This window comes from Podarcis vaucheri (genome assembly GCF_965113315.1).
Source record: "Podarcis vaucheri genome assembly, chromosome: 11".
Lineage (NCBI taxonomy): Eukaryota > Metazoa > Chordata > Lepidosauria > Squamata > Lacertidae > Podarcis > Podarcis vaucheri.
In genome coordinates, this window is record NC_138749.1 from 60,557,569 (window position 1) to 60,585,283 (window position 27,715).

The window sequence follows — 27,715 nt, forward strand, 5'->3', positions numbered from 1 at the left end:
ACTGAGGTTTATTCATAGTGTATGCGTCTGAGTTTCAGTTGCAAGTAACTTGACTGAGCAGTCGGAGTGGGGAGTGTCATGGTCCACCATTTTCAACGCACTGCAGACTGTACTGGTTGAGGCAGTACAGTAAGAGTAAAATTCCCTCTATTGAAATCAACTGAAGGGGGAATTAACTAAACCAGGCATGTCCAACGAGTAGGGTGTAATCTATAATCCAGTATAAAAAACTGGCAGTGATCTACCACCTTCCAAAGTCATGTTAGTTAGTTAAATCTATCTATCATCTATCTATCTTTATTTCATAGAAACCAGTAGTTATGTTTGGATATCATCACAACAGATCCCAATAGTTTTGTTAGATGGACAAGGAGCTAAACAAGTGAGAAAAGTCAAACTATATTTTTATATTACTTTACACAGATCTGAGGAGCCAGTCAGAGTGCACTGGGCTTCTCCATCTTTCCCCTACTGTTGCTTTAAATCACAGCTGACTTCCTGTCAGCATCACCACGCCCTTCTCCCACCTTGTCTTTCCCCTACTGTTGCGCCCTTGCTCAAACTCATGGAGTGCTAAGGGGGCTTTCCCCCATGTGTTTTGTTCTTCGCCTTCCTTGCTGGTGAGCAAGCGGGTGAGCAGGCATGGAGCTTTTGGTTTCCTGCCTCCACCATGTCCCCCTCACCCTACTGCCAGAGCTCTAATGCCCAAGAGCGCAGCACAGAGTGGGCGGCGGGGAAGGCTCAGGCTTGCATGAGATTGGTGGCAGCAGTGGCTGCTGTGTCTGAGACTGCAGAGAAAGGCTTTTCTTTCTCAGCCTGCGATCGACCAATATCTGTCCCAGAATCTCCAAGTCAATCGACATCTTGGACATGCCTGAACTAAACCATCTCCAGGCTTGTGTAGGTGATGAGCCTGCTCCTTCATGTGGCTGTCCCACATCCACACACCCCATGAAACACCCCATTTTTGGGGATACAGCAATGATACTACCAATGGTAGGTCCAAAGCTGTGGAGCTTTCTGCGGGCGTGGTCCATAGCAGACATGCCCACTGACCAGCAACTCTGAGGATTAGGCTTGCTCTGTAACCTATTTTGCATTATTGAAGTTCATGAACCATGGCTTCATTTCCTAAGCCCTGCTGCCATACTCTAGAAATATCACTAATCTTTACTGCCCTTCTACAGTAAGCGAAAGGAGCAGGAACAAAAAGTGGTCCTCCTCCTTCTTCTGATTTTATTCATACGCGAGTGCCTGAGCAGATTCAAATTATTCATTTATCAATTTATGTTAATTGCTTGTGAGAAGATGCCCTGCTGGTCTTTAGAGTTCCCTCAGACACTTTGTAATGATAATTAGACATGCTGCTGTATGGATTAACAGTGCCATAGTCCAGTGACGTCTACAGACAATGGAACCAGTTAATCCATCTGTGCTTAAAATTACATCCCAACTGGAGATGGAAAAAAACATAAGAGGGAGGGAGGATTAAAAGAATGAGTCTCAGCTTGAAAACTCTCCTTTTATCAGTTTCTCAATTGTAGATCTGCTGTCTCTTTGCCTGTGGTAAGCTATTGGCAGTCAATTAGGTGAAATAAACGGGGAGGGTGACCTTCATTTCCTTTTAATAGCTATTCCTCCCTGCAATGGGGAGTGTCAGTGGATTTTCAGCTTAAATTTTATTCAAGCTGCTTTATTACACTTGACAGATTAGCTTTGCATAAACATACCCCCCTTTTGAACCAAATCCTTGTTTCTCCCCCCTCCCATCCAATCAACTACTTAAAAAAATAATTAAGTCTCTATTTGTCTGATGTCTTAACAGCCCCTGCTTGTCTAATAAATTCTTAATTTGAAAGTTCAGCTCAAAAGTTCATCTACCTAGTGTCTCAGTCTCTGTGTTTGTGTGTGTGTACATTGATTTAACAAACCCCTCTGGTTAATGGGCATATTTTAAATAGTGGTTTCAAGTATACTTTCTGAGCTTTGTAGCAGACACAGAACAGTGCAAATACATTTCTTTCTTCTTCTTCATCATCATCAAAACCTTTTGACATTGGACCATGAAGCTTTTGTGGCATGTCTGGCTGGGTTTGTCTTTTTGCTACAAAGTGCCTGTCTACCTTGAGAAGGGCGTACAGCTCTGACCCAAGCTCATTCTTTTGCAAACTCCATTCAATTGACTACAAGTCGCACACTGCACTGAGTCCCTGCTTTGCAGCTCCAGCATAACATTTCTTGACAGTGTGTTGTTAAAGGACTCAGACTACCATTCTTTAGCTTAATATGCTAACATAGTTTTAATCTAGGAACATTTGCTCTTTTTCTAAGTCCTCCAGCAGCTGTAATTTTGCTGGATGTGCAGTGCAATTCTGTGCATGTTTATTTGGAAATAAGCTCTGCTGATTTCTGTGCCGCTTACTCCCTAGTAAGTGTGTATAGGATTGCAGCCTTGAGGTATTAACATGTCACTGCCAGCAGAAATAAACTTCAGTTCTCAGTGAGTATTCATAAATACTACATTCATCCCTATCTAGCACAGTCAAACTCCCACATTCCACCCTTTCCCCCAATCTCAGCTTCTTGCATAGCTGATCTGACAATTCTATTATAGTCTGAAGAACAGTTGTGTGTGTGTGTGTGTGTGTGTGTGTGTGCGCGCACACACACACACACACACACACACACACTGGAAACCTCACTATTTTTCCCCCTTTACGTTTCCACCAAGTTGGTCCAAGAAGAGATCATCTCTCCCTTTGCCACATTTGTATACATCAATAATTATCCTATGCTGCACAATAAGTTTCATGCTCTGACATATGCTTGATTTGTTTGAAAGGGATTGTGTGCACTCTGGAAAATTGGAGTAGCATAAAATTGGGATGACAATTCAGTGGACCTTTGCTCCTCTTCATTGAACATGCACTGTGTCAGCCTGTCTCCCCAGAGGGGAGGAGGCAACGGGAGCCTGTCTGTTCCTACAAGCAGCAGCTGCACTGAAAGTAAACGTGGCCCAGTTTGATAGCAGCTGTCAGTATTGTTCAGAGACCCAACTTAGTGTAAAAAACAATAGCGGTGGGGGGGGCAGGCAGGGGCGCATGCTCTTAAACTGCAGCGTCTTTCAAGCTAATAAAAGAAATAGTAATTTAACGGTTTAGACGTCTATTGTGAGCGTGAAAGATCATGAAAGACTTCTTTTTAAAATGCAAACGAGGCCGGTGCATTCTCCAACATTTAGAAGCACAATCAAGTAGCCAGTGGCTTAACGGTGTTCCGTGAAAGTAGAAGCAGCAGAGGGGAAGGAGAAGGAGGAGCTTGGGTGGAAAGTTACCTATATTCCTAATAGGCATTTTGTAAAGAGTTTACTGTGCATAGAGTCTGCAGACTTTATGCTTCTTTACTTAAGAAATAGGCTGCGCTCCTTCCCAGGAGATAATGGTGCCAAATCATTGCACATTAATGGAGCAGTAGAAGTGAGGGGAGGGGGCCTTTAGTGGGAAACAAACTTTTGAAATGAAAAAAGCAGGCCGGGTCAGAGAGGCAGGCACATATAATGTGTGTTGTGGGGAGGAGAGATACTAGGGGGAAGGAACAAAAGGAGCCCTCTACAAAAGAGAACCTGTAAACCAGACATCTGTCTCTGCATATTGGTCCCGTCCGAATAGTACAATGTAATAGTCCTCTTCAGGCATTTATTTTCAAACTCCCTCCAATTGAAGAAAGCGCAGTGGCCACTCCCGCCCCCCCCCAGCCAAGGCACAGTCAGCATTAGCCTGAAGGGGGATGCCTTACTCATGTGTAGGGTTTTAAAAATAGAGATGGGAACCATTATGGTACCTTTATTTTCAGTATTTAAGCATGGTGTAGTTTTGTTTCGTTTGGGTTTTTTTTTTTGCCTTGTAGTGAAGAGAATCTAGATTATGGCATGAAGGGCTTAAATGGATTATCTTGGTATAATTTGAAGGGATTGGAAGAAGATAGTTAAGCAACAGGCTGGAAAATTAAAAGTTGTGCACGCCAGGAAATCTGAATGACACTGGTAGCACATAAAATCACTTTACAAGATTGGTTCAGATTGGGGAAAAAATGTGTTTAAAAAATACTGCCACCTTGATGAATTATAGAAACATACCTAAGAGTGCAGCATGCAACACTCACAAGAAACAGGCAGCCTATGAGAGTGTTTTTAGTTTAGCTTGTTCAGAAAGAATTTAATACTTGCGAGGTGTTGGGTTTCCTCCCTCCTCCTCTCTGAGGTGTGCTGCTAATGGTTCTGTGAAATCTATCTCTTGGACTGACAGCACTTGTGAGACAGATTGAGTTGTCAGCCTCCAAAGGGCTTTCCATCATTGCATGAGGTGATTGACTAAAGGATTAGCAAGATGCTGGATTATTTTTCCTCTGCTTGGCTGTGGTTGCCAGCTATCTCTGAGATTGTAGTGTGTGAAGCTTAAGGGGATGAGGTTAACCTCTTGAGGGTTTATTATGAGCATGTAGTTAATCTTTAGAAAGCCTATAAATAACTAGGATGCATGTTTTTGTTGTAAAATAGAAATGTGGGCGCAAAGAGAAGTGAACTCAAAAGTGTAATTCTAGAACAGCTTAGCCTTGCATGATTTTGGGAATTGTCTGCGCTGTGTGTTTAGTGTTGAGTGCTGTGTTAGGGGTTTGGTTGGGGTTGGTTGAGGGTATGGGAAGATAACAAGCTTCTGTTAGGGGATAGATGGAACAAGAGATTAAATCTTTAGTGTATATAGTGAGGCTTCCATTGGCTGAGACTCAGAACAAAATATATGATGTCCTTTGGGGGAACTACATTTCTGAAGTATGCAAAAAACCTGAATTTAGTGTATTTTTTTGGGGGGGGGAATACTCAGCTGTTACCCCTTATCCCTCTTTACATGTGGACCTATGTTTATCACATCACAGATAAAGCTGTACCTCATGATGGATGATGTGAGTGTGAGTTTTTTTAAAAGAAAAAGTTGTGAAGTACTTTACCAGGCAGATTTTTGGACTGGAGTACAGACACATGAGAAATTCATCCAGGCAGCTAAAAAGCCTGCCACGCATTTTGCACCAGAGTTTCCATTCCACCCTCGTTCCCAAGTATTTCCTAATTTGTTTTCAAACATATGGTGCTGTGTTCCTATTCCCTGTTCCAGCCCTTTTTCCAAGAAATGAAAGTTTCAGATGCATTTGTTGTAAATTTTGTAAATCTGGTTTGCTAAACATACTTGACAACATATACAGTGAAGTGCTAGTTTCCTTCCTTGGTTTTTCTATCCTTTTCCCACAGAAGAGAACTTTTTTTTTTGGGGGGGGGGGGAGATCCCCTGAAGACTTAAGCCCTGCCCGACTCTAAGAGTCATTCTGGTTCCAACGCAGTAAAAAGCAAACATTTAGTTATGAATGTTTAACTTCGTTACTGTTTCTTAATTCTAGCCAAATGAACTGGTATACTGAGACCCTTTAGGCTGTGTCTGTTGTCTGTCAATAGTGACAGCCACAGAGAGAGACCCATTAACAGTCTAGGTTACATGATCCCCCTTTGGTTTTGCTGGTTGGAAGCCTGTCATGGCTAAAATTGTGTTTCACTTTAGTAGTTGTAGCTGGTGATCTCTGAAATGTAACTTAAAGGTAGCTTGACTAAATTACTGTTAAGCTTGAAAATTTAAAGGAAGGCATTATTCACACACACACACACACACACACACACACACACACACTATCTTTGCTCCTTGCCTGGAATTGGGCTTTGCTTGGAAAAGCAAATCTGCCCCCCCACCTGTTGCTTTACCTGCAGCAATGACTCTAGAGGAGGGACCAGGAGACTGAAATGTATGTGAGAATTTTGCAGTTCCACTTCCTTGCCCATCCCACTTACCACGCCCTAACTCAAACCTGACAAGTCTGTAGTTGCATATAAACTAAGTGTGTGGCCCAATTTTATTTTATTTTTAAAATGTCACTTAATCATGTGAATCTTAATTGACTGACTTTTGGCTCTGTAAAAAAATAATAATAATGGCTATGAAAAAGAAGTACATTTCCCCTTTTAGATTTATCCATGCTTCATCATCACAGAGGCAGTCTCTCCTTTGTTTGAAAAAAAGAGGCATGCCTCGTAGGAAGATGCCATCTGCAACCAACATTTTTACAAGAGCCTGTCATGTTTGTAGACCAACCAGTTAATCAAATTAGTTCCATTTAAACGTTTCAACCCCAGTGTAAAAGTGTATATCAGGCATGGCCAAACTTGGCCCTCCAGATGTTTTGGGACTACAATTCCCATTATTCCTGACCGCCGGTCCTGTTCGCTAGGGAAGATGGGAGTTGTAGTCCCAAAACATCTGGAGGGCCAAGTTTGGCCATGCCTGGTGTACATAAGAGTAGCACTGCCAAAAATATATATATGAGGAAGTAATGCAGTCCTTAGCCATGGTTGCGCTTTGCTTCTTGAGAAGTGTGCACCTCATTTAAGGCATCATTCCACTCCCCTTTTCATTACTGGCATCTTTCTATTTAATGATGAACTTGCAGCATTGCAGTTGCTGTAGGCACAATGTTAAATTTGAAGACTAAATGGGAGAAGAGCACTACCTATTAACATCCTTGATAATGAGGAAAAAATGGACCCAGTTTTTAAGATGGAATGCTGGAGGGGTGGGGAGCGGGGAGAAGGGAGACGGAGCTCATTGTTAGAGAACACGTTTTGCATTCAGAAGGTTTCTTGTTCCGCCTCTGGAATCTCCAGTGGAAAAGGATCAAATGATAGGTGATGGCAAAGAGTTCCCGAAGCCTGAGACTCTGGAGAGCTGTTGCCAGCCAGAGTGGGCAATACTAAGCTAAATGCAGCCCTGTTCAGGGAAGTTTTTAACATTTAACGCTGTATTGTTTTTAATACTTGATTGGGAGCTGGCCAGAGTGGCTGGGGAAACTCAGCCAGATGGGCGGGGTATAAATAAATTATTATTATTAATAATAATAATAATAATGGGCTAATCCAACTCCAGTAAAAGGCAGTTTCCTATGTTCTTATACATATTTTCTCTTAATGAAAAGAGAAATCTATTGTGTGTGTTTTTTTAGAAAGGCTAAACGAACGTTGCCATTGGTGAGACATTAGTTCACTTACACATAATGATAAACTACGGATTAGAGTGTGTGAGCGCAGGGGCGGACTTGGTAATGGCTTTCTGAGCGAGGACAAAATTTGGTGCCCCCCCTTAAATATTTTCACAATAATTCCTTATTTATTATTTTGCATCCCTTTGGCTTGGTGCCCATATCAGTAGGCTTGCCATATTTCTAGAAGTCAAATTCAAAGGTTGTTGAGCTTTTTTTTTAGGCAGTCAACCTAAAAGTCCCGGACATTTTGCCACTGGCGGTATTTTGAGCTGGGCAAAGGCTCTTGCTTCTGCATGCGGTTATGGTTTGTCACAAACCCTGGCCAGTTTCAATTGCAGCCAGCTATAAACTATGGGTTATGAAATGGGCTTGTTAAAACATATATGCTTGTTAAAACATATATGCTAGTTTAGCATGCTGTGCCTTGTTAGAATGCATTTAGGATTCTCACTGAGAAATATTGTTGTAAATATCCTTTTTACAGCAGTTGTAATATGAAATGCTTGTCCTTGCAATAACTCTTGCCTAGCTTTTTAATGATGGGGGGCACTGTAGCTGAGCTCATGACTTGTCCATAGCCACCTATTGAGTCTTTGATTGCTCAGTGTTTTTATCAACCGAGCTCTCTTAAGTCCTAAATTTCATTAGCTGTCCAAATGCCACAGCTTCAAATTTTAAATGATAAATAAAATGGAAAATTAGGCCTGTTCATCTGAAATTCTTAATCTAAGGTACATAGAAGAAGGGGGGAGGGATTTCTTCTATATTCTCCAGGTTCAAGTTCCTCTTAAACTTGATACTGTACTCCTGTTTAGACTTATCACTGTTGCAACCATTTTGCTTTTTAAATCAAATTGTAACTACTAACCTGAAATGAAGGGGGCAGGTGGAAATTGGTATGTTGGTGCCACGGGGTGTGTCCAGCACAGGACCTGGTAGTGCTCTCAGCTTTGGGGAATTTCTGTTTGCATTAGAGAACTTACAAACATAAGTAATTTTATCACATTTTTGAAATGAGAGGATTTGGATCGGCCTTCAAGTAGACTAAGCTGCAAGGTTTAGAATATTTCCAAGTAAATCTCAGATGTAACGTACTGAGGATAACAGTAATCAAAGTGAACTTTTCATTCAGACCAGCCATCTGTCCTGTCAAGTATTTAATGCAGGAGTTAGTTTCTAAGTGTGGGTGGGAGGAAGAGGAGTAATAGGGAACATCTATAAATGCTGGGTGCCAAAGTGTATTTGGAAGGTAACACTTCCAGCTGATCTGTTTTGCACAAGAAATACTCCTAGTGGAAGCTGCGGTGGAGCCTTATTTTAGACCAGACCTTCCAAGTCACCACTTTTAAAAAAGCAATCACGCAACACAAGTAGTAGTGGAAATTAGTTTTTTGGGTTGAGTAGGAGGAATGTGTGCAAACTGTATAGTTTTTGCCTGCACTAATTTTGTTAATACGGGGGTGGATTTGGAGAGGTGCCAGATGTCTTCAAGAGTCTAGACTGCACAAATCTCCTGTTAGTCAGGCTGTAGATTAAATTACAGGGCTCAGTTCTCTAATACAAAGGAGGATCGATATCTGAGGAAATATTCTAGCAGTTGTGAAACCTGGTATGGGGTGATTATTTGGAGCAGGTTGAAGTAGTGTGGGCTTTGAAAACTGGAAGTAGCAATGAGTTCAGTTGGCTAACCAGTTCTCCTTTTCTTTCATCCCCAACCTACGTGCCGCTGCTTCTGCCTGGAAATACCCCACAAATAACAGCAACAGCAGTTGCAGGCTCAACACCTCTCACACGGCCATGGACCCCCAGTGCCTCTAACCCCTCACCCATCAGGACTTCAGCCTCCTGGGATTCCTCCGCTTGGGAGCAGCGCTGGCCTCCTTGCCCTCTCCAGTGCTCTAGGTGGGCAGTCTCACTTGGCAATAAAAGATGACAAGAAACACCATGATGCAGACCACCACAGAGGTGAGAGGCATGGAAAGCCTGATTAGGACATTGCCAGGGGCATCTTTGCACCTTGCTGCAAATGGCAGGCATCTCTAAAGAAATTTGCGCTTATGTTGAGCGAAAGCCGAGAGCAAACTGGTTGCCAAACGTTTAAGAATGGCACTTTGCATTCATACCACTGAAGCAAAATTCAGCTTGAAGTTTTCAGTCTTTGAAGCTGGGAGATCGCTAAGGATCCCTTGCTTTTATGAAGTGCAGGACATTTTGACATCCTGACAGATGCTTAGTTGTAACCTCAGTGGTCCGCACAATATTGTGGAAAATTGTTAAAATAGAATAAATGGGTAATTTTATCTTTTTTGATTAAAGAAAGTGATCTTTAATGGGAAGAGTTCTGGGGAGGGTGGGCAAATGACAGAGTCAAATTTTGAGGTGAATGTGTTGAAATGAAAGTTTTAGAGCATTAAAACTGTTTTGTAGGTTTGTTTAGGACACCTTTAAATATTGGGCAAAATTGCACTTGAATAATTTTTGAAAAAGAAAAAAGTAATTTATTCTGCCATGGAAAGAACTAGGCTTTGTGTATGGTTAAACTGTAAATCATGTTTACAAAATGTAATTTTCAGGAAATCACTGTATTAGGAATGTGCAATGACTTATATAAATAAAAGCCATTTTAAAACTGTTCGCGGCTTGTGTTCTAATTTTCCCCCCTTTTTTATTTCTGTTCTTGCCTCTGTGTCTGAACGGGCATGTCTGTGCATTTCTTGGTTACTACGGGAACAGACAGAGATGCGGGCACAGTAAGTACCAATATTCCTGCTAACATTAACATTTTTCAGTTACTACAGTAGTTGATAGCCAGATATTCACATTTTCTTCCCTGTAGGGCTTACTTGCTACGTCTCTCCTAGTTTAGATAATGGGCATAGTGTCTGTGGTATGAATACTGCAGTGCTTTGTTGGAATAATAAAAATAAAAATAATATTTCTATTGAACAACTTTTGTAGCTGCTCTGATAATATCCCTACAAACTAATCTGGTTTTGGATAGCAACTGCTCAAGACTGCATTAATTGCATTACATATGTGTGTACTTGTGAAAACAGGTGAGATTAAAAACTTGCACATTAGCCATACCAGGGATTTGTAGTTTTTCTAACTTTGTCTTCATATACATATGTGTTAAGTATCTGATTAGCATATCAGATGTTTCATATCTAATCTGCCTTTCCTTTTGTGATTAGTATATCAGACATTTCCCATCTAATCTGTCTTGTACTTGGAATGTATTGCTGGTGTCACTCTTAGGCTTTTCAAAAAAGTGTTCTATTGATTTTAAAAACCACTTACTCACCCTCACATCGTTCATTAGAGAACTTTTTTGTTGCTATCAGGGGCCGCCATGATTCTTTGGCCATGTATACGCCTAATTTAGACAATATGTCTGTCGTGCAGCATATCTGTACTACAATCAATGCCATTAGATAGCATTTTTTAAAAATAAAATTTTATTTGATTTTGGGATGTCCCTTGAAACTGGATTTTCCAGGGTTTTCACACATTCGAAACTGTTTTGTAAGATGTGGAAGGAATGTCTTTCTCATCGCCTCTCATATTTTTCCAGCTTATTCCACACTAGAGTGCAGGAACTTCAAAAGTCCATTAGAGTATTAGAAGTACAAATTCTGTTGGGGTTGCTTATGACTTTCCTCCGGACACTTGGAAGTCTTGAGAAGTCATTTGGGATATCTGCCAAAGTTGTGAGGTCATCTTTAGTTCGTTACATTCCCCAAGAAATATAACTCGGGTTGCTTTAACCTTCCCCTGTGTGTCATTGAGCCATCTAAAGATTCATGCAATTTGCTTCAAAGCCTTGGGCAAAGGTGGAAGAGCAAATATGTTGCCCACAATAGTAGGGCTAGATCAAGAGTGCAAGAGGCGAGGGAGCATTGTCACATGGTCAGAACGCATCCCAGAAGCACGTCCATCCCTGTGAAGTTGTAGAGGGTACTGTGTTTCATTTGCAGTTGAAATAAACTGCTGCTCGTATTTGGTTGAAAATATTTAATTTATCCTTTGCAGTACAGTGGACGCTCGGGTTGCGAACATGATCCGTGCGGGATGCATGTTCACAACCCGCAGTGGCACGCCTGCACATGCACAGGTTCTGATTCAGCGCTTCTGCACACGTGCGACCGCTGAAACCCAGAAGTAACCCATTCTGGTACTTCCGGGTTTTGGCAGTCCATAACGCGGGTGGCGCTGTGGGTTAAACCACAGATCCTAGGACTTGCCAATCAGAAGGTCGGCGGTTCGAATCCCCGCGACGGGGTGAGCTCCGGTTGCTCGGTCCCTGCTCCTGCCAACCTAGCAGTTCGAAATCACGTCAAGGTTCAAGTAGATAAATAGGTACCACTCTGTCGGGAAGGTAAATGGCATTTCCGTGCGCTGTTCTGGTTCGCCAGAAGCGACTTAGTCCTGCTGGCCACATGACCCGGAAGCTGTACGCCGGCTCCCTCGGCCAATAAAGTGAGATGAGTGCCGCAACCCCAGAGTTGGTCACAACTGGACTGAACGGTCAGGGGTCCCTATACCTTTACCTAACCCGAAAAAACACAACCTGAAGCATCTGTAATCCGAGGTATGACTGTACATTCTTATTTTACTTATTACCCTCAGTGTATGTTGCACTGTCCTCTAGTCTGCTTGTATGTTTCAGCTGCTCAGACACAACACTGATGTAAGAACTCTTCTCCAACTTCCACTCCTAGCTATAAGATGCTTACCTTCATTTGTGGGCAGTGCATGTCATAGAGCAGGGGTCGGCAAACTAAGGCCCGATGTCTCCACCGCCCAGGCCAGCGGCATGGACTCTGTGCCCCGCCGATACAGAGGATGACGCCATTGCTGCCAAAGACGAGGCGGCAGCGGCGTGAGTGGTGGCAGGGGCGGGGTTGGGGTTCCTTTGGGAGAGGGTGGGTCCGGCCCCCCACAAGGTCTGAGGGACTGGGCCAGACCCCTCCTGAAAAAGTTTGCTGACCCCTGTCATGGAGGTTTAGAATCTAATTTCAGTCCTTTTACTTTTTCTTCTTCCACTTACACTAGCTTCTTCAAAGCTTAATACCTCTTCACTGTATATTAAAGGGGTCACTTTTGAATCTTTCATAAGTGTGTCCTATGAAACATAGGCTGGATTTTGAGTCCCACCAGCAGGCAGGGTGAATGATTGGTCCAGTTTCTCTATCCCCCCTGCTGTTTCTTTCCCCCCAAAAGCTATTCCAAAGGACTGTTCTTTCCCAGAACAGTCTGGGAGAGAAGTCCGTGAAATATTTGCTAGCACCATTAGCAACTACTGAACTAAGCTCTAGTGGAAGAGCTTGCACTGTCCTATATAAGTTGGTTACTTAGAAGTTCTATGCTTCTACGAGTTGTTTGCACAGGCAGAAAAAACTAAATCTTGGATTTAGTTTCTTCTCTTCTACAGAACTCTAGCACAGGGTGTAGCACAGTTCCTCCACCCACACATGGAAGGACACTTTGAATTCAACCAAATACATTATTTCTTGCCATTTTAAAAAGTATATTGGAATGGGAATCAGATTGCTTCAGCAGTAAATAAGGGTTATGCTCACAAGTGTGAGCAAAAAACAAATAAACTCTGCTTAATTGGAGAATGTAAAGCGAATGTACTCTGTATTCTCTAATAATACCTCAAATATTACCTTGGTGTTCATCTCTGCATGACAGACATTTTATTCCACTGTAAGTACGCTGCTTTTACTCTTCCTGCCATCACACTTTTGGAGCTGTTCCTGAAAAAGAGAGGAGGTGGGTTTTCCTGATTTAGTTGCAAGTATATATTATAGTGGACAGTAAGAACCATTGCAGGACCTGGACTGTTGGAGTACTTTTTCCTATCTGGCTAGGAACTACATTCCTGGGTGCATTGAAGGGAATCCTAATAGACACCTCCTACAACAGGATCAGCTACTGTACATCATACCAAGACATAATTTAGGACAATGAGAATGAGCTGCAGTGAATCCTGGGCTCACACAGCCTCTCACTTCCCCTGGAGCAGCTGCAAGGAGGAGTTGGGAACTTTCACCTAAACAGCTTCGGTCCAGTATACCTGAAGGAGCATCTCCAGCTCCATCGTTCTGCCTGACACTGAGGTCCATCTCCAAGGGCCTTCTGGTGATTCCCTCACTGTGAGATGTGAGGTTACAGGGAACAAGATAGAGGGCCTTCTTGGTAGTGGCGCCCGCCCTGTGGAATGCCCTCCCACCAGATGTCAAGGAAATAAACAACTATCTGACTTTAAGAAGACACCTGAAGGCAGCCCTGTTTAGGGAAGTTTTTCATGTTTGGTGTTTTATCATGTTTTTGATATTCTGTTGGGAGCCACCCAGTGTAGCTGGGGAAACCCAGCCAGATGGGCAGGCTATAAACATTCATTCATTCATTCAGTTTTCTATTAACCACAGTTTAGCTTCGCATCCAAATCTGAAACCATGGTTGCCATTAACCACGATTTGTTTAAGCAAACCACTTTGATGACTCATCTTTTAAAGTTGGTTTGGGCAACAGATTGGTTTAAAGTTGGTTTGGGCAAACAAATCATTGGTTTGGGCAACAGAAAAATAAATGATTAAAAATGGTTGTGTCTAAACTCCTTGCAGCTGCATCGGAAGAAAAGATTGGAGGGAGAAGCATGTGAACCTGAGACTTTCTGCAGCTCATTTCTGTTTTGCTGACTTTGGTTTAGTGTGGCATCTGAATATGGCCCTACAAGCCATGAACTCTGCCAAAGATGAAATATGGAACCTTCTTAATTGCTTCCCTTAACAGTCTCAGATTCCATGCAAGCTTGGCTCCCAATCTGTTCAGGATAATATGCTCCAGTTGTACCAGCATCAAATGATGACTGACACCCTTCCCTTCATCATCAACTACTGCCCCTCATTAGTTTGATAATTTGGGGGCTGGGGGTTTACAGTACCAACATTCCTGTCCTTTATTATCTGCTTCTGAAGCCCAACAGACATGCCTGCCTATAAAGGAAATAAGATTTCCCTCTTCCATGTGCTTGCCATTTCAGCTGTGGCCCTACAATTGTGGGTTGCAATTGCATGCAATGTCAGACAAACACCAAACTTTGCATGTCTGAAACAGGCCTTAAGATCCAACTGCCTTCAGCCACAAGGTCACTCTGAGTTGCAGAACTCCCCAATTTTATTTCCTGATTTTGATAATTGCATATTCTGTTGGTTATATGTTGGTCTTTTGGCTTTTCATAATAGTTTTTAATACATTTTGAGATTTTTTATGGTATTTTGTGGTTTTAAATTGTTTTTTTTAAAACGTTTAAGTGGCTTGTAAACCACTTTGGCAAAAATTTTTTTTTGCTTTAAAAGCAGCATACAAACTCATTAAATAAATGTGGACTTTAGCCTTAGGCTTCTTCAACCTTGGCCCTCCAGTTGTTTGTTTTGAGACTGCAATTCCCATCATCCCTGACCACTGGTCCTGCTAGCTAGGGATCATGGGAGTTGTAGGCCAAAAACATCTGGAGGACTGAGGTTGAGGTAGCCTGGCCTAGAGGGTTCATTTTATGCTGGGGCCTCAGAGGTGAAAATGGGGGTTCTACTATTGCCCTCCATCCTTGTAAGAGTATACTTTCTAGCATGGGCTTCTCCAGCCTTTAGTCTTCTCCAGCCTTTAGTCTATAGAGGTTTGGGCTTTACATCATCTCTGACCATTAGCTATGCTGAAGGGGCATGTAGTCCAGTAAAAGTGGGGTGGGGGGGAGAGAAGAGAGATGGTTGGGTAAGGCTGCTCTGAATGATATATCATTCTCCTGGCCTAAACCTGCACCCCTTCCATTGGCTGAGGCAGCACTAGACTTTTGACTCCTCTACACAGAGTTGCCATGTGTCTTCTTTTTCCAGGACACGTCCTCTTTCTCGTGGGTAGAGTCGTCATAGTGATCCATAGTTGAAAGCAGAAGTTGGCAAATGTGTCCTCTTTTTCGCTCTTCAAAATATGGCAGCCCTAGCAGGCCTGACTATTTCCTCTTTCCACTTCAAAACAGGGTTGACTACAATAGCACCTGAGCCTACATCAAGTCTACTTTATGCCAAGAATCTGCTGGTGCTGCCACAAGCTGTCTTTGAACACGCACTCAAAAATGAGTGGCAGGAGCCAATTATGTCTCTTAATGTAAACAGAATCTCTCTTAAGCTTCAACCCGTTCTCTAATGAGAGAGAAGACTTGTTTTCTTCTCCCAGGGAAGATACTGTGGTTGTGGCTTTGTCTAATGCTGCAGCCTGCCTTACTGCTGCAGATAATAAATACCACATTGACTGCAAGTTAGAAAACACATTGAAGAGAGATGTTGATGCTACAGCCCTTAAGGCTTCAGGCGTAAGCTCCTACTCTGCCAGGACTGGATGAGCTTAGAGATCAAATTCAGGGGGATAAAAAGATTAACCCTATTCGTAATCTCTCTTATGGCTGCCTATATGGCAGACTCTCAGCCTGTGTCATGTCAAGCGATGTACTAGCCAAGGCTGCTTTGGCTCAGATGTTGGAACATTAGACCCCCTCATCCAATGCCCACCTGTTTAGTGCCTCCTTGATAAGCTGCTAATGGAACTAGCAGAAAAGAGCGTCTCTTCTCAGGAACTCCTAAACCCTCAATCCCAGGGGCAGCACATCCTTTTTTAAAACCAAAATATCTTACAATGACTATGTCCAAAGGCAGACACAATCGGGCAATAAACAACCCTACTTTAGCAACTACTCTTAATTGCCAGCCCGACACCAAAAAGAGATCAACTTGTCTTCCGCCCTCTCTGGGATCCATTGTGAAGAAGGCTGTCAAACCTCCCTCTGGAATGAAACCTAAAGTTGGTTGTATGTTAGGCACTGTCTCTAATACCAAAACTGTGCCACTGAGATACGGCCTTACTGCAAATGCCCCCTTTCTAAGGAAGGTGATTGCAAGTATTCTTAGATCAGTACACTGATGATGTCCATCTGAACTGGGAGGGGTTGTGCAAGCCCTGGACCACTGTTTGGACTTGGTGGTGGGCCAGATGAGGGCCAACAAACTGACTGAATCCTCAAATCCAGATAACTGGTGAGTTGCCTGCTTTGGATGGGGTCACATTCCCCCTGGGAGTGTAGTCTGGAAGTGATCCTGGATGCCTCTTTGTCACTAGAGGCCTAGTATTCAGTTCTCTGTGCGTGCAACACAGTAGCACTCCCCTCCCCAGCACAATTGCTGTGCTTAAAACTGTTAAGGCAAAGAACTTGCAAGTAAGCTGAAGAATGACTTGCTGAAGCAACAGTGTCCACCTTTATTAACACCCATTCATCTGTCATTCATAAATAATCAAATACTAGCAGCTATTGAAAGGCTGTAACTCTTACAGAAGCATTCATGGGGCAAGTCTGAGCTCCTCTTTGAGAAAAGAGAGGAGCTAGAATTTCATGATGAGTAAATATTGGTTATTCTGGGGGCAAACATTTTGCCATCCCGGCATTCATCAGCATACATTTTCCTCTACTTAAGATTTAGCATAATTATAGTCAAGTGTGGGTGTGCACACATGCACATTCTTATAAATTTTATTTACAGTTTGACTCCCTTCCATACTTAGAGGCCTTCATTTGTCTCCCCAGGCCAGAAAGGGTCTCAAGTGGAGAAGTATAGCTAAGCAAATCCATCTGAACAAAGTACTGTACAGTGTTGTGGGACCTGCATTCCCTTGTGTAGATTTCCCTTTTAGTTTTCCCCACTGCTTTAACTATTTAAATTTAATGACAGAAGAGCTACAGGGGCCTTAGCATCCTTGAGTGCCAGTATAATATAGCAATTACAAGAGTGCTGGGTTAGGGTGTGGAAATACCATATTCAAACCCATGAAGCTCAGGTGGGAAGTTTGGGGCAAGTTCTTTTTACTCTAAAACACCTCACAGTTAAAATGAGGTCAAAGGCCACCCCCTGAGCTCCTTGAAAGAATAATAGTTTTGATGTAATTAAATTATTCATCTTGTTTGCAATAGGACTAACTTAATGCGTAAGACCCCTTGAAACTAATGGTAATTCCCATTCAACAGAGTAGGCCCAAACAAAGGAGAAGCTACACTTTGAATTTATAGTAGAAGGGAATCTTTGAGTAACAGCACCCAAAAATTGGAGTGGTGGTGGAATTACTCATAAAATTGATTTAATCACTTAGGCCAATCTGGATAAATAATGTAGACTTCATGTTCTTAATCCCTGATAAATTGGGTTCTGACCATGAAAGCTGGGATTATCCTCAATTAATATGTCTAGTCTACTGAAATTAAGGTGAAACAAACTGGTTTCATGTTTCTCTTAGCAAGGTGGTAACAATTATTTGACAGAAATGCAATCAATTTAGATTGCATAACTCAATGAAACGATCATACTGCTTTGTCTACCCCAGAATTTTTAAACTTTGGACACTTCTGCAAAAATTGGCAGCATTTGTGAGCAAAGGGATGAAGCTCTCAAACAGGGGATTTTCCACTATAGGGGAAAATAAGTGTTTCAGAAACACTTCAGAAAACAACAACTACTGGAGTTGAAACCCTCCCCATTTTGTTTTGTTTCATTGTGTTTTTACTACAAAATAGTTGTAACTATAACAGGTATAATTCCGCAGTTAGTATATGACACATTGTGCTTTCACTTAGCAGATATGTGGAATTTGAAGTATGGAGGTTAGGCCTAAGTCTTGCTGCTATCACATATAAAGACATCAGTGGTGCAAGTATCACACCTGCGTTGCAGTCAGCTGTAATGGGATGGTGAAGATAATATCAATCAATTTTATCGTCATACCTTTCTACCAAAGTGCGCAAGACTCCTTAAAGCAGAATTGCAAGAAAATAAACTCTTGAAAATACTAAAGATCAGGGTGCTTGCTTTGGAAGCATAGGCAATTGACAGTTACGTAATTTCATTTAATGGTTTGTACAGTGCTCCTTCTTTAGAATTCTAAAGTGGTCAAAATAAATAGTATTAAACCTCAACCAAGCCACATTAATAATTACTGCGGTAGTTTAGCTGCTGATTTAACAAAAAACACTCAAATGTGGTCAAGATTCCATAACCTGTCAACAAAAATATGGGTTGTATGTATGCAAAGTTATTTCCTGTGGAAGTACAGCGCTATTGTGAAAAGTAACCCACTATATAGGGAAATACATATGATAGCCACTTCCATTGCTAACTGCTGTGCTGTGAGGGAGCCCTGACCCGAGGGCTAAGGCAAAATGCAATCTAGGACTGAAGGCATCTTGATGATGGTGGGTGGGGAAAAAAACCTACCCACAATTGACCTCCTTTGGCGATACACATTTCACTTCTATATTGCCAGAAGTTTGAACTGTTAGCTCATTTCTACCTGACCACTGCTTCAGTAGTTATACCACAGTGGATGGAGGATAACTTTGGACAAACTTATTGGTGAGTCTGCAAGTACTTCTGGCAGAAAATGCATAAAGTTCCTAAGTGAAACAGTCCCCCCCCACCCCATTTTTTCTGTTATTTATTCTCATTACTCACTTCAGTGTGTTGCAAACCACTAGCAACTTGAGTGGAACTGAAGATCTTTGCCACTCTGCCTCCAAGATAAGATTCATACCACAATAAAAAAGATAGCAAAATTAGCAAACACATTTCCTTTCTTCTGAATGAACATTATCACTGAGCCTGTCAGAAGTGATATTTGGGTATGTCCCCCTCCTTTTTTTCCTCCCCACCCCCATTGCTAGCTCTGTTTCTCCACTCTATATTTTGCTCAGGGTGTGTACAAATCACTGCTGTGTGAGTTGATTTATTGTCTGTTTTTCATAAACATTTCTGTATTCTTTTGCTTTGGTAAACTCCAGAGAATAATCTCACATCCTACTGAGTCACGATCCATTGTGTATCCACAACACTGGCAAGATTACGTGAAAGCACACAACCTAATCTCAAAAGATAGAATTGGGTGATGCTGCTGAAATAGGTCTGGATTTTGACTTCTTGGTACCTCAGGTTTCCGTACAAAAGCAGCTTCTCTCATAGACTCTTACAAAAATTGTTCTATTTTATCCACCATCTCTCTTCCCATTTGCTGCCTGTGACCAAAACCTTTATTTTAAAAAAGAATTACTATCTTCATAACATTATCAGTCTTTAAAATCGAAAGTCTTGGGGGGGGGGCTTGCTTCCCCTCCAGGTATAGGGCAGTATATAAATTCAAATAACAAACAAACTTGAGGTGGAGTTTCAAGAACAGCACGGCAGCTGCTCAGAACACCCACATGTCTACTGCCTGCTCATAGCCAGCTGATTGTCTGCAGCTGCCACCATGTGTAGGATTGAGAACCTTGAAAATAGCCTCTGGAGGGGGCTACACAAGATTAGCAGGCATAAAAGGTAAAGGGACCCCTGGCCATTAGGTCCAGTCGTGGCCGACTCTGGGGTTGCGGCGCTCATCTCGCTTTATTGGCTGAGGGAGCCGGCGTACAGCTTTCGGGTCATGTGGCCGGCATGACTAAGCCGCTTCTGGCAAACCAGAGCAGCGCACGGAAACGCCATTTACCTTCCCACCGGAGCGGTACCTATTTATCTACTTGCACTTTGACGTGCTTTCGAACTGCTAGGTTGGCAGGAGCAGGGACCGAGCAACGGGAGCTCACCCCATCGCGGGGATTCGAACCGCTGACCTTCTGATCGACAAGTCCTAGGCTCTGTGGTTTAACCCACAGCACCAGGCATGCAAATCCAGTAGTCATCTAGATGTTGCTGCTAATCTTACTTAAAGCCTTCTTATCCTGCTTTTCCTCTTGCTCACCCAAGGCAGTTTCCAAATAGTAAAACTACTTGAGAATGAGTGAATTGCTCGCTACTGTCTGCACGGAATGGCAGCAAATCTCAATGGTTCTCTCTGAGTCTATTTATCTGGAGATGCTGGGGAGTTCAACTGGGACCTTCTGCATGCAAAGCATCTGTTCTGCCACTGAGCTATGGCCCTTCCTCACTAAACATTAGAAATCTCAATGCACACTCCCAACATAAAGTGTAAAATGCAGATTAAAAGGGAAGCAGTGACAATAAGTAGGCATCAAATACTCAGGGAAAATAAAACACTTGGCATCAGTCAGTGAAACAGGTGGCAAGCAAATAGTTCTAGGCAGAATATTCCATACGTGGAGCAGCACCTCAGAAAAAGCTTTATCCTTGGCCACACCTGTCAGTACATTTCTATAACACTTGATTTGAAGAGAAACTTCTGGTCTCTTCCTCTCGCTTTTTCAATCACAGTATTGTACTACTTATGGAATTATAGCAGCATTGCTATGATAGCATTACAACAGAGAGTGCTGGTGCAAATGCTGATTATGAGAATGGTCTTGTAACCAATGCCAAATTGATTTCAAACCATACTTAGTATTACAAATTGCAGTGCATGATATTAAAAATTAATGTGCTTTCAAAATTTCATAAGGTAAGCAGCACTGTAGATCAATAGAAAGTGCCAGCCATTTTGAGAGTGTTTGTTTTCTATGAAGCAGTGAAAAAATCAGAGCTGTATCAGTGGACAAGTCGTTGGGGTCCTGTTGTAAGGTAAATAGGAATCTGCCTTAGACTGAGTCAGACCACTGACCATCTAGCTTAGTATGGTTAGCACTGTCATTGGAGCTTCAATCTAAGGACCGAGCCGTAGGCCCTGCCAATATAAAACTTCCCAATGAGGTACAGCCTTTTTCTCTGGAAAGTCATTTTTCAGAGTCTTTGTCGGATCAAATTCCATATTTCCCAAGGCAAAATTCTGGCATGAATGTTGTAATGCCATACAACCCCTGATGAAGATTCCTGCACTGCAGGGGATTGTCCCCTTTGTCCCCTTTCAGCTCTATTGTCCTGTGATAATGGTGAGCTGCTTCATTCTTTTATAATGCAAGATGTTTTGCTAGATTAGGAGGTCTGTCAAGGGTTTTCCATCCACCAGATGCTTGCAAATGTCTCAAATGGCCCAGGCCTCCCAAGAGGATTTTGGGCCCCTCATGTGCCCTCAGGACCCTTCCCAGTGTAGACTCTTTCAACACTCCACATGCCTCTGAGGTCATCACAAATGACTCCCAACGCCAGTGGGATCTTGGCTTTCTAGGCTCAACATGAATTTAGTGTCATCTCTTGGGCTTAGGGTGGTAGTTTACACATTGCCCCCAAAGAAGGGACCACTTATTTCCAGTTTTAGCCAGGGCAGAGGTGGGCAAATGCACCTCAACATACTTGGTTTCAAGTCTTTGTGATAAGAATGCCCATTTCAGCCACGTGCTTCATGGAAGACTTAGGAAAATATCTGAGGTTTAAAGAAACCAGTGGTGGCAGCACAAAAAAACATTTTGGGGAAGATGTTCAAAGCATAAGCACCTGCAAATAAGAATTGATATTTTAACAGAGAAGGAAATTTTAGGGGGGCAGGAACTGAGTTGTAATGGTGAAGACTGGGTGGAATATATTGAGATGCTGTCTTGGGACAGTGAATATTGATGAAATATGGATCTCTACACACTTGGTGGTTCTTATATCCTCTCTCTCTCTCTTATACACAAACATACCTGTCTGCTAGCAACGTTCTGTAAAGTATATGTGTGGATGTTTGTGTTTTGGTATTAAAAGATCTTTCAAAATAGGAACTTAATATTTGCTCCCAGATTCTCCCTTCAGCCTTCCTAGTTTCCTTGAGTCACCTGGGGGTAGAAAACAAAAAACCCAACCTTGTATATTTCAAGCTAATGAGTTCAGTGATCCTACAAACCTGCCTTTTCAGCCACAGAACACTGCGGTAAAGACATGACTGTGAGCTGCTTTTTACTTGATTTCATTAGACCCTCCCATATGCTTTGTGTAAGATCCCTAGTGTGTGTTGAGCTTGAATAGTCAGAAATAAAAGGGGTTGAAGCTTGCTTTTAAAGTGTGATTCTTGGAGTGCTGAAGAAAGTTCAGATTGCTTTAGGTGCCCTTGTTTGTCTTGTTTTCTTTTCTCCTTGCTGTTAAGAATTGGTGTATGAGGACTACAAAGCTCCTAGGGTGGTTGTCTTCAGGGGGGGTTGGGGGGGAGAAGCGCGTAGTAATATTACCTTTTTTTTTGCTTTCAGGTGTAATTATTAATATGTGAATAACAGTTTTCTTTGAAGTAGTGGTGCGGGTAGAATCTTTTTTTTTGTATACCTTTTGTTAAAGTATGTTAGCATTATGCTTCCTTGTAAAGATGACTTTCAGAAATGAGGCTTGTCAGGTCTTTGTGAAAAGAGCCCTCTTCTCTTTCCCCCTCCACCAACCATTCATTCAGCATTGTTCATGGCATTAACACACCATTGAACAAATTGCCCTTCTTGCATATGCTAATCCTGAACTTAAAAGAACCCATTGTGACATGTTTAATGCTTTTGCTGGAGGGAAGATGAGAATTGGAGGCATGTCAAATTATCATGTGACCCAGAAATATCTCAAATGCCTCTCTTCCCCTTTGGGTCAACAGTTTGTACTTAGCATTATCTAAAAGAAAGTAGCCTGTAGATTGTGGACACAATTAGTTCTTGCTCTTGTATTTTGGCCTTCCTTTCACATTCTGAGTTTTATGTTGGAAGTGGGTTGTTGTTGTTGTTGTTTTTTGTTATTGTTATTTTAAAGAAGTGCTAAGCATTAAATTGGCTGAGACCAACCATTTGTGTGTTTTATCAGTTAGGCAGTAAGGTCATTTCACTTCGTACTGCTTTGTGTTTCTTCAGCTTATGATTCTTATGGGTGATATCCAACATTAATCATACTCTGAGCAGACTCACTGAAATAATTGGACTCAAGTCCATTAATTTCTCTGTGTCTGCTCTGAGTAGGATGACACACAAGCAAATTAAAGCTTGCATTTGTTTATTTACTTACGATAATTTATAAGCTGCAAATACAAAACATTCCTGATTGGTGTACAGCATATTTAAAACAAAGCAAAGTATAAAACAGGAAAGATTCATGAATCTGAAGGAGGTATTATATTCTTCTTGTGTATGGCTTGATAGTTGAAAGGTGGAAACCTGTTTGAACTGCCCTGTGGTCTTCAGATGAAGGGTGGTACACAAATTTAATAATAACTATTGCCTCCTGTGGACCTCCAGATCCTGGTGGACTATATCTCCTAGCATCCTTGACTATTGGCCATACTAGCTAGGGGTGTTGGGAGCTGAAGGTCTTCTGGAGGTTCACATGTTCCCCACCTTTGTTATACCAGTTTCTTACGTAAATCTTTTTGTTGAGTACAGAGAGATGCAGGCATATCAAATTTCTATTTATCTAGAAGAACATGGCAGCCACAGGTATCTACAAATTCCTCTTCCACCTGCCCTGCCCAAAATAGGCTTGAAAGAAGTATTCTGTTGTAGTCAACAAAATATATTTTGATGTCGTGTGATTTTCTTCAGTTTCCAAATGTGCACCAAAAAGGTTGGTGACCCTCAAACTGGAGCCACTCTTAACTGTTCGGACAGAGTTGGCACTCCTGCTGTCTGCTCCTTTCCACAGGCTTTCACTTAAAGGAGGAGTAATATATTAACCATTAACAATGCAAATTTTAAGGCAGACTGTAAATTAAGAGGAGATTAAGACAAACTCCTTTTCAGAAGCACAAATGCTTTATGCTTGGCTGAAATATTTTTCATGAGTAAATAGCCCCTGAATTTCTCCCCATAAAAAGCATTCGAATAAGACTATATATAATAACAAGCTCTTTGATTCAGGTGACTTGCACAAACCTATTTCCTAAAACAGCTGCTTTGTGGATATCTGAATCTGCTTTTAAGGTTTTTATGTTTGTAAAGTACTATCTGGAAATGTAATTAATGTACTTGAATAGTAAAATGCTATCTGGAAATGAATGCAAGGGTATCATGTGCCTATTTCAAGCTTAGGAAATGTGTGCAAGGAGATCTTTAAGGTAAATGTCTCTGACCTTGTGTTTGTGTTTACAGAGTAACTCACTCTTGGTTCCGGATAGCCTGCGGAGCACAGATAAACGAAGGAATGGACCTGACTATTCCAATGACATGAAAAAAAGAAAGGTGGATGATAAGGACTCCAGCCACTATGTGAGTAAATCTGTCAACAATGATTAACTTACTTTCAGATACTGTGCATGTATGGAGGAACTCATAGCTGGGCTTCATATAGTCATGTATGTGAAGGAGTGAACACTGGCAGCCTAGCTTTTGCTTCACATAAAGGGATGTCAAGAATTTGATCTTATTAGTTAGGAACTGTGGTTCTTTCCCTTCCTTTCCTCACCACCTTCTGGGTCTCTCAGCACCTTTTCTCTGAATTCTGTCAGGTTGCCAGGATACCTGCAGCTCTCATCATTCCAAGAGTGCTGTCATTAAGGCTGCCATTATGTCTGAACTGGGCTTTTTCTTGTTAATGAATGACCTTGCTTCTGTGATCCTTGATAACCATACTAACAATAGGATATCTTTAGCCCAGATAATGCCTGAAGTGTAGTTCTGCTGCCAAGCCTAAGCCTGTCTGGCAGTGTGTTCACTATGGATGGGCGACCATTTGAGAGATTCCCAGAGTAGAAACAGAGTAGAATAGTATAACCTACAGGTGAAGAGCAAAAGCAAGAGACTCATGGGAGAGTGTGGATCAGGTGCCACCTTGTATATCAGATTATCTAGCACAGGCACATCCAACAGGTAGATTGTGATCTACCGGTAGATCACTGACCTGAACCCCCCAAAAGGGGGTAGATCAATGCCAGTTTTTAACTCTGTGAGTAGATCGCAGTCTCTTGGGAGTTGGCCACCCCTGATCTAGCACATTTGTCAGGTATGTTTTTATTTTTGTACAGAAATTGATGTTCTCTTTTTATCTGGTTATGATTCATCCATCCATCCATCCATTCATTTCTTACCTGTCATTCACCATAAGGTCCGAGGAAAGGTTGCAATCATGTACTCATACAACTAAAAACAAATAAAACAGTTTATACAGTTATGAAAAGAAGTGAAATCATTCCACATAACAGCATCCCAGAACAATAATGATTACTAATAGTAATTCAGTTTAGAATCTTCCCAAAGAAGCCAATGACAACAAACATTGATATTATAAAATATTGTAACAACAGATTAATACATTCTTTGAAAATGTTTTAAAAAACACATTTATCAGCCAATGATTTCAAGGTTGCCAGGGATAGTAACATATGGTCATCAAGTGCTTGGGTAAACAGGAAAAAAATTTCTCTTGGAAGTCAGTAATGAGGGAAACACTGTATGGTATCAAGAAATGTGGTTCAGTGTCCCAGTGGAAAAGTTAACATACAATATGAAAGCATTTGGAAAAGGAAATGAAACAGACAACTTTGGTGATATATGGTGCCTTTTAAAAAATTGCATGCAATAAAGAAGACAATTTTATAGCTTTTCAAATGCATATTAACTTATGGTTAACATTCACAGATCTTGGTTAACTGTATTTCTATATATTTCTTTGTATTACCTTATTATAATGACCATGTCCACACATCAGCGATATTGATTTATTATACTTTCTTTAAAAATGGTCCATTACATTTATGCCTACTGTTTGTATCTTTATCAAAATCAAATAAATACATTTTAAAAATAAGGTGGAAGACAGATAATCTTCATCAGGTGAGGCTTTTCACAAATGGGGAACCACCAACGAGAAGGCTCTGTCATGGGTAGAGATGGGATGGCCTGGAAAAAAACCAGAAAAATTGGGGGAGGGAACCATGTCCCCCCCTTTCCCCCCCAAAAGCCATTTTTTTCTGGAAAAAATAAAAAAGCAGTTTGATATAGTTTGAATATTCCACACATAATTTTTTCCAAATTTTCCGGGGGGGGGGGAATGGAAAAAACCTGGTCCCTGGTCCCCTTTTTCTGCCCCCCCGGCCTTCCCATCTCTACCCATGACAGAGCCTTCTCTTGGTGTTTCCCCAGTTGTGAAAAGCCCCACCTGCTGAAGTCATGGGTCAGTGCCAACCAGGCAGCCCCCAGTAGCAGGACCACCAACAACAGAAATTAGCAGAACAATAGAAGCTGGCTAAAGAGGGGCATCTTCAGCAAACAGCAGAAACTACAATGAAGATGCTAGATGCACTTCTTTTTCTCTATATCTATATCCAGTGCTTTTTTCTGGGGGGACACAGGGGTACGCATACCCCTAAACATTTTGTGAATCTAAGTTTGGCCTCATTGAGGGACAGTATTTCAATATGAGTAGGAAAATGAGAGTACCCCTAAACATTTTGTGTGTGGGAAAAACCACTCTCTATATCTATATATCTGTCTATATCTCTATATCTCTATTTGTATTGTTTAAGCCTTGGACTTGCAGTGTATTTGATCTGTATTTATGTTTGGTCTTTACAGCTAAAGTGAATAGACATACTGTAGCAAAGTGTACTGACCAAAAACAAATACTTTGTTTTCAAATTTAGGACAGTGATGGGGACAAAAGCGACGACAACTTAGTCGTGGATGTGTCCAATGAGGTAAGTTGCTTTGCACTGGATTGTATGTAATTGGAAGTGGGGGTTTTTTCCCAAGGCACTGCACCATGTTTCTGAAAGTTGTGGATTACTTATCTCTGGTTGAATATCTCTACTTATCTCTGGTTGAATATCTGAGCTACAGTAGTCCTCCCTGTGGTCACTGGTCTCATGGATAGGCACAGGGGAGTGAGGCACAATAGTAGTGATTTTCCATGCAGAGGCCAGGATACTTTCACCACAAGTCATGGATGCTTTGGAGTTCTTAATCTGAGGGCCTTCTGGCGGTTCCCTCACTGCGAGAAGTGAAGCTACAGGGTATTAGACAGAGGGCCTTCTCGGTAGGGGTGTCCTCTTTGTAGAGCACCCTCCCATCAGATGTCAAGGAACTAAATAACTATACAACTTTAGAAGCCATCTGAAGGCAGCCCTGTATCAGGAACTTTTTAATTCAGTGCTTGCTATTGCCTTTGCCTTGCCCACAAACCATCCAGGACCCTTCATCTCCACGGGCAAGTCCTGCTCATTCACCACGTGAGAACGGCATAGACAAGAACCGCCTCATGAAGAAAGATGCCTCTAGCAGCCCAGCCTCCACTGCCTCATCTGGAAGTTCTACTTCCATGAAATCCAAAGAAATTGGTTTGGTGAGTGTTACCCCTCTGGCCTGACCACTGTTGTATATTTGGATGCCTAATAATTATCTATTTCAACTTCACGTGTAAATGGTACATGTCAGGGGGTAGTGTTAGATTGGGGGAGTCAGCCACCACCTAAGAAAACATAAGGTGGTTGTGCAACTAATAAATGAAATGCCTTCTAATCAAACTCTTGTTTAAACCCAGCTCTCTCAAGATCAGTGAGAATTTTGCCCTTTCAGTTCACTGAGATATGGATTGCAATTCTGTCAAATTAATTTGTTGAAAGTCAAAACATTTAAGTTTTCTAGGCTGCAGCTCTCAACAGATTGTCAAACACACACTTGTCTCTAGGACCTTTGGATTAATCTGAGAAAGTATTCAATATTTAGACACAA

General features: G+C 41.8%; 1 protein-coding gene and 1 long non-coding RNA gene across 3 annotated transcripts in view; one reads left to right on the forward strand and one right to left on the reverse strand.

The window, feature by feature from the left end:
• The window catches only part of LOC309542676 (transducin-like enhancer protein 1), a 75,272-nt gene that overhangs the window by 25,217 nt on the left and 22,340 nt on the right, over positions 1-27,715 (forward strand). For both annotated transcript variants that reach the window (XM_082241566.1, XM_082241567.1), the window contains exons 7-11: positions 8,895-9,099; positions 9,868-9,884; positions 24,140-24,256; positions 26,629-26,682; positions 27,174-27,326. In XM_082241566.1, the coding sequence (XP_082097692.1) occupies positions 8,895-9,099; positions 9,868-9,884; positions 24,140-24,256; positions 26,629-26,682; positions 27,174-27,326 (546 nt within the window). The remainder of the gene's footprint in view (positions 1-8,894; positions 9,100-9,867; positions 9,885-24,139; positions 24,257-26,628; positions 26,683-27,173; positions 27,327-27,715) is intronic.
• On the reverse strand, positions 131-8,888 carry LOC309542802. Its single transcript, XR_014224449.1, has 2 exons — positions 6,192-8,888; positions 131-5,731 (listed from the first exon to the last, which is right to left on the reverse strand). It is a non-coding gene; the product is annotated as an uncharacterized lncRNA (long non-coding RNA).